The sequence below is a fragment of the Uranotaenia lowii genome, chromosome 1 (genome assembly GCF_029784155.1).
Source record: "Uranotaenia lowii strain MFRU-FL chromosome 1, ASM2978415v1, whole genome shotgun sequence".
NCBI lineage: Eukaryota > Metazoa > Arthropoda > Insecta > Diptera > Culicidae > Uranotaenia > Uranotaenia lowii.
Window position 1 is genome coordinate 129676041 of NC_073691.1, and position 13385 is coordinate 129689425.

General features: G+C 38.3%; 2 protein-coding genes across 6 annotated transcripts in view; one reads left to right on the top strand and one right to left on the bottom strand.

Annotated features, from left to right (window-relative positions):
- Positions 1–1693, top strand: part of LOC129740008 (parkin coregulated gene protein-like) — a 74521-nt gene extending 72828 nt beyond the window's left edge. Inside the window, exon 4 of the mRNA XM_055731592.1 lies at positions 715–1693. Within this exon, the coding sequence (XP_055587567.1) occupies positions 715–950 (236 nt within the window). The 3' untranslated portion in view covers positions 951–1693. The remainder of the gene's footprint in view (positions 1–714) is intronic.
- Positions 1–13385, bottom strand: part of LOC129740007 (disintegrin and metalloproteinase domain-containing protein 10) — a 776101-nt gene that overhangs the window by 180860 nt on the left and 581856 nt on the right. The gene's annotated exons all lie outside the window — the stretch shown is intronic.

The window sequence follows — 13385 nt, forward strand, 5'->3', positions numbered from 1 at the left end:
CCAAAAACCAAATTTTCAGTCAAGAAACCCGCAGGAAGAAGAAAAATGAAACGAGTGAAACACGTATAGGGGCAACATGGCGTCCTCATTGCAAAAATTTTAACCAGAGACAATTTTTAATAATCCTTAAAATGATATCTGCGGCTCGAGAATGTCAATCAAAGGGATCTTTGGTAACATTAATAAATTATGGTTTAGCACAAAATGCAGAGTTTTCAGCATAATCCTTGTAAAAATTCATTCTAAATCTGCAGTATGACAACAACAGATGCGTTTGGAAACAAAAATGTTACCCTATTTCGAGTCTGTTATGGGGTGAAGTGTTTAATTTCGAGAACCACACTGACGTTCTGGTAGCAAAAATTTGGTACGGTGCGTTTGTATGCGATTTGACAGCTGGTTCAGTCCTCTGGTAGGGAGAGAGTTTCAAACGGGTTGGTTGGGAAAGTTCTCAAGTTTGGGTATTTTCGAGATTCAGTGTATATCAATTGCGCGACTCGGTAGCTCTTGTCGGAAAGTGCGGTGAGATTTGTCAACACGAACGGGAGAAAAACAGAATGGTACACATGAATTCATAAAATGTAGTCTATTTTAGCTTCAATCTGTTACAATAAATATCGCTGCTTCTCGAGGATTCTTTTCTCGTCCTAAAACCCTCGATGTATCTTTCAAAAATGCTTAAATAATATTGAACTTTTCTTCTCCCATTTGTAGGACCCTGCATTGGACGCGCCCTGGTGCCGTACTACCGACAGCTTCTGCCGATTGTTAATCTGTTCCGCAACTTCAACGTCAACCAGTGCGATAGGATCGATTTCAAGGGCGGCCATCGGTTGGGTGACGTCATCCGGGAAACGCTTTGTCTGATGGAGCAAACCGGTGGAAAGGATGCGTACCTCAACATCAAGTACATGGTTCCAACCTACGAAAGCTGTGTGCTCAACAGATGATTTAGGTTTTGAGATTTATAAATAATGGAACGGTTCGAAGTTTGCTCAAGGCATTTGCTGTCAAGTAATTCTTTTTTTGTTTTGTTTATTAAAAACGTTTTACATGACCTTCTTGAGTATTCTGTATATTTGGTACACATTTAATATGAAAATTTGCCACCAAGGTATTGTAGACCAACAATGAAGAGATTGTTAAATGTAGCTCGTAAGTCTGATTGAACAACTTTTCTTCTGATCAATGTCGAATCAACAGTTGGAAAGTTTTTCTACCAGCAATGAATCGTTGTCCTGAATCTCCATCTAATATATTTCTGAAGTCAAAACCTTTAGGAGTCACACACAGACGCACAAAAACCAACCTAAGTAAGTTACAGCCAAGTGAAAGAAGCAGCAGTGAAACTTCAAAAGTTTATCCGTTAGCTTTTGCAGTAGGTAAGCAAAAAAAGAAAATAAGAAGGAGGAAATCTCGTAAAATAATGTATGGCCATGATAAGCGGAAAATTGGGCAAAGAACCTTCCCGGTAGCTCTTGTTGCCGTTTAGCAAGGCTAGACATTAGACTACAGATGTATGTGTGTATGTATGTAGAGTAGATACCAGAATTCAACACAAGGCTGCCGTACAACCCCAGAACCAGAATTGTAAGTGAACGAACATTTTACGAACAGCACCCATTCGCCCACCAGCCATGATGCATTCCGGATATCTACGTAGTTCCTAGAGAAAGTTTGTTGTTTCCTTCTTCATCCCAAACCTGTGCCAATAAATTCATAAACAGAGAAGAACGCGAGTTTTCCCACACATTATGTCGTGCATACTTACTCAGCCCCAAATCGCTGCTCCTCTTTTGTACCACTCACTGCGCTGGGGAAGATATGAATGAACATAAGGGAGTTGCTTATCCTGTGTCTTTCGGGATGTTTCGGTGCAACAGAGACCAAAAATCCTGTCTGTCGACTGTTGTTGTTGTTGGCACAAGATGGGGGTTAGATTCTAGCCCTCGGCGTACCATTTGCCGAATGCAATACGTCTGGATATCGTTATTCTTTTCGAAATCTGAGTTTTGGCCTTTAAATTCGACTACTGTATCACAATGCTTGAAAATTTCGAAAAGAAAATCGATTTTCTAGGTCATTTTATCTCTAGAATAAAAGGCAAAATTTTAAGTTTACACAAGTTATAATCATGGTGGAAATGTATTTCTAAGGAAAATGACCTATTTTGGAATTTAATTTAACTATATTTATATGAATTGGACCAAAACTGTAAGAAATGGGCCTAATTTTTAACAGGATTTTAAAATATAAAAAATTCAGCCAATGATGATTATTTACACACATGTTTGGGTAGCATTGGGTGTAATAATTGTTTGTTTTTGAGAAATTATTTAAATGTTTTTCCCGCCAAAACCGGTCAATAAGTAACATAAATTGAGAAAACATGTTAACAAAAACCGTATCAAGTATAAAAAATGTATGTCTTGACTTCATATTTTAATAAATAGGTTTGGGCCTCAACGAATTAGTGATCCCAGTCAGCGTTTCTCGAGTTCAAAAGTTAGATGAATAAGAAAAGGGAAAAAACAGAAGCATCCTATTGAAATTAACGCAAAACAACAATAAACTTTAAAAAAATTAAAAAATTTGAATATCAACAATATTTATAATCTACACGAACAATATATCATAGTTCACGGTTTTAATATAAAAAACGTGAAATATGATGTATTGTTCGATAGCATTGACTGAACTGACATGATTCTTAGAAAAAATCCTTTCAATTTCTGGCTAAAAAAAAGTCGTCTGCTACATTACGAACTACTGATAATTATGAAAATTTTACTTAAGAATACATTAAAGGAGCATGCTTGCCAATCTGTTAAATTTTCCCAAACAAATGCACAAATATGTTAAATGAATTTTTTACCTTTTTTTTAAAAGGTATCTCGAAAACAAGAAATGATAAGCTAAAATAATATTTGGAATCAGCACCCCAAAATGAGTCAATTTTTAAAAGGAAAATGTTTTTCTTTGTTTCAATTAAGCTTTTTTTCTCGCTGCTAATAGTCAATTTGGCTTTTAAAGCTTCGTTCAATCATAGATACAAATCGGTTTCAACTGGTTTCTTCCAACTGGTAGTTGTTCAATGAGCCAATGTTTATGTCGAAACTAGTCAGGTCGTTGTCAATTAACCTAGTTGAAACTAGTCAAAATGGTCAAAACCGATCTAGCTCGACAGGGGGTTTCGTTGCGGCCTGGAAGAAATCGGTCGAAGTCAATTGGAAAAAGAAAGATATTCAATCGTCAATCCATTTCTACTTGCTTCGAACAAACTCCATTAAATGACGATGTAAAACTCAAAACTTAGCAATTTTTCTATTAAAATGAGTTTTTTTTCTTCTCAATTATTCAGTGTCTGCAATAAATGTGTACCCGTTTCAAATTTTCTATCATACCGGTGGGGAGCGCGTGTTTTAGCCGATTAAAAAAGAATTAAAACTTAGCTTAAACTGGTATAAAACCAATAATTACGCCTGTACCGTTGCAGGCGCTCTCATACTAACCCCCGGTGCGGTATGAGAGTGCGTGATGCTCTTTGCCATTTGTTATACCTGCACGCTCCTTTTTTCAAACTCAAAATTAGGCTGTTTTGGTTCTAAACAACTTAATTTTGCCCTCAACTTTGAGTCCGGTTGGACAATCTCAAAACTAAGTTCTGATAGGCTAAATTCGGCAGCCGAACTTAAATTTGTTCTTTTTCTTCAAGGGCTGTTTATTTTCAGTGAATCAAAGGAAGATTTCGTAACCGGACATTGCTGTTCCGGTACATTTAGTTGCAATTACACAAAACCACAAAGGAAACATCAGGATGTTACTATTTACTCATGGCCCCCCGTGGAAATCCGGTAGTTTCCAGACATTCCTAGCCGTTTACCATATAATGACAATGACGGATACAAGTTAACGCTGAACACGGCGGACATTGCATTACGACGTTCCTTTACAGTCCCCCTTATTCTGCGCCGCGCGTGAGGTGATGGTAGTCGAGTCACCCGATTCCAGAAGTCGCTTTAGGTGAGAAACGTCTTTTAGAATGAACTTTTTGAGATTTTATCCTTATCTAGTAGTCACCGTGAGTGACAAATCGTATGCTCTGTCACATCGGTTCTGGGAATAAGGTGACAAGACTCACGTGACTCCGACTCGACTCGACTATCGTCACCTCACGCGAGGCGCAGAATAAGGGGGAGTATTTCGGTAATTATTACGGAATGACAAAATATTGCGACGTGTTCGTTGGTTGCTGTTTCGGTTCGAATAATTTTTAGTTCATAAGGACGAACTGAGTTTTGCTCCATCGTCGAAGGATAAAAAAAGGGATTAGTTTCGCAGTAAAAACTCCTTTTTGAACCTTCGCAAGTGTGGAACGTTTGGCTTATCACACGACTGGCTGGACGGGAGACACGCGCCTTGTCTCACTGATGGTTCTTCGTGAACTGACCGACCGCTCACGACAGGGCAGTTCAGTCGTCGAGTGTGTGCATGTTGAAATGGCGATGCAGGGAGATTGCTGAATTGGAAAGGCCTATCAGCCGAGAGAGTATGATGCTCACAACTATCGGCTGCACATCTCCCCCTGCACAAACATGAAAGACGGAAACAAAAATGTTTTAGGTGAAAAATTTTAAACTGAGAAATACACAAATCGCATGAAGATTTGTTTTTTTTTTATTTTAGGCATTAACCAAATAATTTTTGTAAGTGCAGTTTAAATCTCAATTTGTACATATTCATACCAATATTAAATTTTTTCAAGGTTCCGACGAATTCGACTGGTAACCAAGGCATGGTTTAAAAATAACCATCACAAAGTTGATCTTCAGAACACTCTTCATGTTGGTCCTCCCGATCCAAGGTAAATTCCTAAAGTGAACCTTCAGAACACTTTTCATGTTGATCCTCTCGATCCAAATCTAATTTTTTAAGTGAACCTTCGAAACACTCTTCATGTTGGTCCTCTCGCTCCAACGTTAATTCGTTAAGTGAACCTTCAGAACACTCTTCATGTTGGTCCTCCAGATCCTACGTAAATTCATGAAGTGAACCTTCAGAACACTCCTCATGTTGGTCCTCCCGATCCAAGGTAAATTGATGAAGTGAATCTTCAGAACACTCTTCATTATGGTCCTCCCGATCCAACGAAAATTCCTAAAGTGAACCTTCAGAACACTCTTCATGTCCTCTCGATCCAACGTTAATTCGTTAAGTGAACCTTCAGAATACTCTTCATTAGGGTGTCCCAAAATTGCATAACTTCTGGGAATCTGGGGGCTCACCCTCCAAATGGTAGATTAGGATGTGCAGAACAAACTTTTGTATGGAGCTGACTAAAAAAAATCATGTTTAGAGGTTCCGCAAGCGCGATCTTTAAAAAAAGTCCACTTTCAAAATATTTGATCTTAAATAAATTCTGGGTCCAAAAATTTTCATAAAATTTATATATTTTATATTTTTTTAATTTTGTTTGAGTTAAAAACTACACGTAAAAAATACAAAATGAACCAAATTTGTATCCAAATGTAAAACTAGCAAGCTATTTTCAAGAAAGAAAAATTTTTTGGTCCAAAAATTTTGAATTCAACTGACCAAAATGTGTATCAAGCGTAGAATATTTTTGATACCAATGCCATCAAAAGATGCGGATTTTTGTGCACTTAAACTTTGCTGAACAAAACATATGGTTTGTATAAACGTGTGAACAGCTATTCACGACTTACTGCTTAACAAAAATTACAATTTAGGATATTTTTTATTTAATTTATCAAATTTGTCTTAATAAATACCTACTTTAAAATCAAAATACTTGCAAAAAAAGACTTTGATGGTTTAAAGGAGTCATCAGAAGGCCATATGCCGAATTTGAGCAGAATCGGACAACAGGAAGGGGTTACACTGAATCTCAATTGTGAAAGGGATTCTGAGACATAGTGTTCTAAAGAAGCATAAAAAACTGGTTTTTCATCATACATTTTTGTCTTTACCAATCGATTGCTTGATTATGTAAGTTTTATTAAAATTTCAATTAAGACTAACATTTCACTTGAAGACTGCAACTCGATTGGACTTAAAACAAAAAAGTTATGGCTGTTCAAAGATTGTATTTTTGTGGCAAATTGTCGTTTAACACACAATGAGTACTTTTTACTCATTGCGTTTTACAGGACTTTTACTAAATTGTAATTTTTGTTAAGCAGTAAGTCGTGAATAGCTGTTCACACGTTTATACAAACCATATGTTTTGTTCAGCAAAGTTTAAGTGCACAAAAATCCGCATCTTTTGATGGCATTGGTATCAAAAATATTCTACGCTTGGTACACATTTTGGTCAGTTGAATTCAAAATTTTTGGACCAAAAAATTTTTTTTCTTGAAAATAGCTTGCTAGTTTTACATTTGGATACAAATTTGGTTCATTTTGTATTTTTTACGTGTAGTTTTTAACTCAAACAAAATTAAAAAAGTATAAAATATATAAACTTTATGAAAATTTTTGGACCCAGAATTTATTTGAAATCAAATATTTTGAAAGTGGACTTTTTTTAAAGATCGCGCTTGCGGAACCTCTAAACATGATTTTTTTCAGTCGGCCCCATACAAAAGTTTGTTCTGCACATCCTAATCTACCATTTTGAGAGTGAGCCCCCAGATTCCCAGAAGTTATGCAATTTTGGGACACCCTACTCTTCATATTGGTCCTCCAGATCCAACGTGAATTCATGAAGTGAATCTTCAGAACACTCTTCATTATGGTCCTCCCGATCCAACGAAAATTCCTAAAGTGAACCTTCAGAACACTCTTCATGTTGGTCCTCTCGATCCAACGTTAATTCGTTAAGTGAACCTTCAGAATACTCTTCATATTGGTCCTCCAGATCCAACGTGAATTCATGAAGTGAATCTTCAGAACACTCTTCATTATGGTCCTCCCGATCCAACGAAAATTCCTAAAGCACTGATAAGCTGATGTAACTCTGGGCTCCCTTTTCATCAACCATCATTTCAATAGTTAGTGATTATACCGTTGATAGTGATGGCGCTAGTAGAATAGGAAATGCTCACACAGGAGCCTATGGTTCGGAAATGATGAGCTAGATGTCGCCCAAAATTTCTGGGCGATAAATCATTCTTTCGTTTGCTTAGGGAATTACATCAGTTTATCAGTGCCTTCAGAACACTCTTCATGTTGGTCCTCTCGATCCAACGTTAATTCGTTAAGTGAACCTTCAGAATACTCTTCATATTGGTCCTCCAGATCCAACGTGAATTCATGAAGTGAACCTTCAGAACATTCCTCATGTTGGTCCTCTCGATCTCAACTTTAAGTTCATAAAATCGAAGTATGTTTTGAACCACTGTCAAAATTTATTTGAGTTTGAAAAACAAAGAGCGTTTGAGTCAGTTGAAGAACGAGGATTAATTGTCATAAATCATGGATCACTACAAATCTGGACGCATTAAAACGGGTCTATCTCGGAGCTATGTAAACGAAATAAAAATGTTTTGAACTTGAAATGTAGGATTTTTATTGCACTTTGAAGGAAAAATAATAAAAAATTATTCCGATGCTGTTTTGATGAATTTTCGAACTTTTCGTTGAGTATCACTCATAGTTAGAACACCCTATTCGCTGACCTCAGCGGCCATTTTGTTCCACAATCTCTTCATCTCTGTTGCATCTCAAGTCGTCCTACCATTCTTCTTCATCTTCTGCCTGACAATTGCCCAAAATTTTTCGATAGAGCGGAATTGAGGACAGTTGGGTAGGTTGATGTCCTTTTCGACAAAATCCACCCGTTGGCCCAATACCACTGTAGAACCTCCTAGCTGTAGTGGCAGCTTGCCAAATCTGGCGAAAACTTAACTAGTCCTTTGTGAGATCTAATGTACGAAAAAAAAAGTTTTTCAGGCATTCCTCCTTGTAAATTTCGGAGTCCATGGGCTTGTTTTTCACAAAAACCGGAATTTTTCGTCTGCAGCTGCAAATACCTTGCCAGATCAAACACTTTCTTGCAAACTTATCAGCAAAACGAATTTGAAGTTGCCGGGAACATCACCATGACCAGTGCAGTGCACCACTGCAGTGGCTTTACATAATTTTTGGCCAGAAAGCTGCCCAAAATCCATCTTCACGTACGTTTCGTCATCCATGAGGATGCATCCGTCGAACTTCGTTGGAATCTTCTTGTATAACTTGCGGGCACATCCTTTGGCTACTAAATTCTGCTTCAATGTCCGGTTTGGTTGCTTACTGGTCCGATAGGATCGTATTCCTTCGCGTAGACGAATTCTGCTGACAGTGCACCGGTCGGCGTTGAACTTCTTGGCCAAGTCATAGTCCGACTACCCTGTGTTTTCCTTGATCGTTCTCAACACCTTCAAATGCAGTTTCTGATCCTTAATTCCACTATGATGCTTGGTATGAACCTGCCGATCTATAGTACGCATCTCACAGACCCGTTTGAGAACGCTACACACGGTTGATTTGACCTTTTTTTAACGATTTCGCGATTTTTGAACCCGACCACGTCGGGTTTTTGACGTGGTTGTTCAAAATTTATTTTCATTTCGCGGCTTCCATCACGTGTAACTTTTTCGAAGCAAAACGAATCGTAATGAAATTTTCAGGACTGGTAGAAGAAACATTCCTCTACAAAGTGCTCCCAAAACATTCCAGATCCGACAACTAGGAGCACTATGGTAAAATAAATAGTGCGTCCAGATTTGTAGTGATCCATGCTTTAATCCTTCCTTCACGGTCAATCAGAGGTGCCAGGTTTCCTGATTTATCAGGATTGGTACTGATTTTTCAAAAACTCGCAAATTGTCTTGATTTTTGAAATGTCTCGTAACGACGTACTGTTCTTATAAAAATTTTGGAAAATTATGTCTCGTTTGTTTGTAAGTATTTCATGCAATCCGAGGTGGTCCTTCCCCCGACTATCTCGAATAACAGGAGTTTTTCTGAACATAAGATTGGCCCAAAACAGTGTATAAAAACTTGTGAAACCTTACACGTTGCATGCCAATTTGATTCTAGGTTTAACATAACGTCCCATGCAAAACTTGGGCCAGACCGGAACACGGGAAAGGGTTGCGCAATGAACCTAAATTGTATGGAACTTTTAGACATTTTGTTCGGGAAGAACATCGAAAACTAAACAGCACACCGGCGGATCTATGATGTGAAATTTTCATAAAGAAATTCATTTGCTGCTGTCCGCTAGCTTCAAAACTTAGCTGTTCACCCTTATTCTGGTTTTCGTTCGAATGGCATTCGTTCGAAAGTTTCTCCAATTTCTATTCTTGTTTTCGATCGAACGTATAAGTACAGTTCGATCTTTCGAACATAGTTCGTTCGTACGAATTAATGCATTCTCGTTTTCGATCGAACGTATTTTTGCTACCGCCTTTCAAACGCAAGTCTTATGCTGCGAATCGCGGGCATTGAATTGAAAAACTCTCATAAGATGCAAACATATTTTGTACAAAATTGAAAGGAAATAGGAGAAAAACTGAACATAAGGAAATTCTGATTTAAAACTTATTAAGCCAACAGTTTTTGTTTTTGTTATTGAATAAGACCGGTTATGGACGTTTGAATTATTTAACTTTTGTGGGGTCAATGTCACGAAATTTTAATAAAAAAAAAATCAAATCGAAATATGTTGATCATTTTTATTACAGGAAATGTCTAGTTTTATATCGATTTTCACATCGAGTCCCGTACATCATAGGCGGAACAACTTTTCAGCCGCAACAGAGAATCACTAACACCGGCTGGTATCGGCTCCGGTGCCATCTCGTAAACACTTGTTTTAGCTGCTACTGGTGGTGTTGATGGTGGTTTTGGCAGGCAAGATCCATTTGTTGATAAAATTCGCCTCGTCTCTAAAGCCTAGTCCACACTAGGAGACGGTTCGTCTCGAGACGGTCTCAGCGTCTCCCATTTTCTTCGGGAGACACTGAGACCGTCTCAGCTTTCCAACAACAACAACAGACAACAAAGTTCGTCTAATAACAAAAATCGCAGTTCATGTTGCCTAGTGTGGACTAGGCTTAAGGCGCTTGCGAGGTTTCTTATTGATTCTCTCTAGTAAATACTTCAATCCGACGGGAAAAATTTCACAGTATCACCAAACGAAATCGATTGTTTACATCGTGTTAGCTGGCGAGAAATGTCAATTTGAAACGCAGGGCTGCCTAAAAATTTCGAATTTCATCTGGTAACACCAACCTCGAACGTATCGCGTTCGAACGAAAACAAGAATAAAGTATTTCCCGACTTGTCAACCGAACAGCTGATTTCTCATGTTTACAATTTTCGGCATTTGGTGGTAGGGTAAAAATAACAACATCACTACGCATGTTCAATGGCCGAATAGTAACGAAACGAAATTGGAGGTGCAATAGTAATGGTTGCAAAATTCTTAATTTTTTTAAACTAGCTAAAATTAAAAAAATTGCAGACATGACATACTTTGAAGGTAATGTTGATGTTATGTAATGTTAATTGGAAAAATTATATCTTTTGAAGAAATAATTAAACAGTGCTAATCTCCCAAGTTCAAAATGGCGACCAGTAGGTGTATACATTTTTCAAAACAAAAACAAACTGCTACCCTACCACCATCTGTCTCAGGAAATGCTCTATAGCTTTTTAGAATTCGTTCGAAAGTATCCATTCGAACGAAAGCCAGATACGCCGTAAACAAGAATAAGGCTGGTTATTGTTGAAAATCTTGCCCAGCAAACATTTTAGGAGGTATATCGCAGGAACAACAGAATTATTCAAACAATTATACCCGATGAAATGATTGTATTAAACTTAACAAAATAACATATAGCAACAAAAGTGGAGGCGATATATCTACAATGACACGATTTCAACGATTCGATTTCCCCACAAAATGCAAAATAAACGATTTTCAGTAATTTGAGTAAAAACCCGACCGAGATTTAAACTCCAGTTCGGTATCTTACCACGATGCCAACTCATCAGCTGATATGATCCACGCTATAGCTCTATTTATAGGTGAGATTTTCTTTTTACGAACCGGTCAAAGGAAGAAAGGGAGAGATCGGATAGAGTTTCAATCGGTGGACCGCCCATTTATCGTAAATCAGTTCAATCAAATCGTAAATGTTGAATTAGCATATTCCCAACTTTTTGAAGACATATTTACAAACTGACTAAACTGCTATCCGACTATTTTTGGGCAAAGCTTGTCGTAAATGAATGATAGAAAATCACTCAATACCACCTTGATTACGATGGTTATTGAAAATGTCTTAATATTCGATTTGGATTATCATTTCTATTACGATTTCATGTTAGCTGGGTGGCTACCCGTGATCTAAAGGCTCGGATAGCCGGAGCTTTAGCTAGAAGCTTATAAGAATAAGCCTTGCTCAATGCAAATTCAGATTCCTGTTCAAATTTCGTAAGGTCTTCTGTTTATGTCACGATTCTTGTTAAAGTCTATAGTGATATCGAATTCAAATATGTTACATTATCCTCCCGATGGTTCACCTCTAAAAGCATCAGTAAGTTTTTTGACCTCAGTTCCAGGACATCAATCTTATCTTGTTGTTTTTCAGCGAAAGGTGTGTTGTAGAATCCATAGAAAATAAAAAGTTTGGTTGAATAGTTAATCAAAAACTTTATTACCTTCCATCCATCGTCCTTATCATGAGAAACCGCGAAACAAGACACAGGGAATGAACAGTAGGTTTTAATTCTTAATTCATAAATCCACAAGACAAACTAACCTGTCCTGGAAAGGGTGCGAACACCCGAGAACCAATCCTCAGGATGCAAAGTTCCATTCCCAAATCCTGCGAACATTTGCACCCAACTCAACCCGATGTACCCAAAGGAGAAAAAAACGCAAACCTCAACAGGAGGTGGAAAACTTTGTTCTTCATAGAGGAAGGTCGCGCGTGGTGCCAGCAACTTGCAAAGTAGATATGCTAAACTTTCCCTTCCTTGCACGTGAACTTGTTCCTCAACTTTTCCCCCCAAAATGCACCCCCCACTTCCTAGTTTTCGGGGGTTGGCTTTTAATGCACTTTCCCAGAGAACCTTATCCGAACGTTGTTGGTTGGCGGAATGCTGCCCTTGCTAGCTATGGAAGAGCAAGCGAAAATGTGCTCGCCGAGGAACTTACCCCGATGCGCCGATGATGATGCCCGGGTGCGGTGTAGTCGCATTTCGGTGCAAGAGAGTTGGAAATGATTTAGCATTTTCCATTCAATTTCGCCATGATGGATGGGAGTTTGGATTTCGGGTGCATCGATCTTACACGTGCGCGCATCCGGAATGAATATGGGAAAAGCCATACAGAGATGTTCTGGTGGCTGTTCTGCATACATTCTGAAATCTGTCCGGAATGTCTGCCCTCCTGCCGGAAGCATGACCGGCAGGCAGCTGGACGAATGCAGCATCTGGTTCTGCTTACTTACTGTACCATGAGCAGGAAGGCCGAGAATGGTAGCCGGGTTGCCTAAGCTCTGGGAGAACTTTTCACAAATTGCAAAACGACAGCTTTCCGCCTGATTCCGATCAATCTCGGACGAGTGCAGGGAATGCAGATGAATTTTTTTTCTTAAAATTTCTTTCTCACCATCACCACCCAGATTGGTGACGTCAAAGTTTTGATCGATCATCTTGGGAACTTTTCTGGCAGAGATTTGTGGCGCAATATTTTTTGTTGCCCTCCTTCTCTGCTCTCCGGATGCATCAACTTTGACAAGAACAAAATTGAAGAAATTTGTATAGAACTTGTGAAGCAATCGCTGAAAAATGACGAAAACTAATCTGGCATGCACCTGCTTTCAGCAGTTCAAAAACATTTTATGAAGGTCACGCGTTTTCAATGTGGATTATTACTGATTCATTGGCTTTCCGTTATAAAAACTTCAGTGAGATAATGACCAGGCAAATAAAATTTATTACTAACTTTATGAAAAGACTTGAAAAATCAATAAATAATTAACAAACATATGGAATCGTTAATCAGATTAAAAAAAAATTCACACGAAAACAATTATCCTTTTCAACGGCTCGTTATCTCAAAAAGTCACTGTATCGATAACATTCGTTTGAACCCTAACGAAGTATTTTGAGATCTCTTCAGGATTTGTAGTAAACAAAAGCAAACACTTTAGAAAAAATACATTCTCCAAGGTCGAAAAGGGAAGCAAATCCCATATCCCGGGCCATCATCATTATCCGGGGGGATTTGGCGCTGGCCTTGATCTCTGAATTGGTGCTGAAATCCTTCCCGGGTGCACCGGAAGGATTTTGTTTCACTTCGGCCTTGTCACTCTGTGTCAGAGGATTTTCCGCTACTACACACCGTTACTTGAATGGTGGAT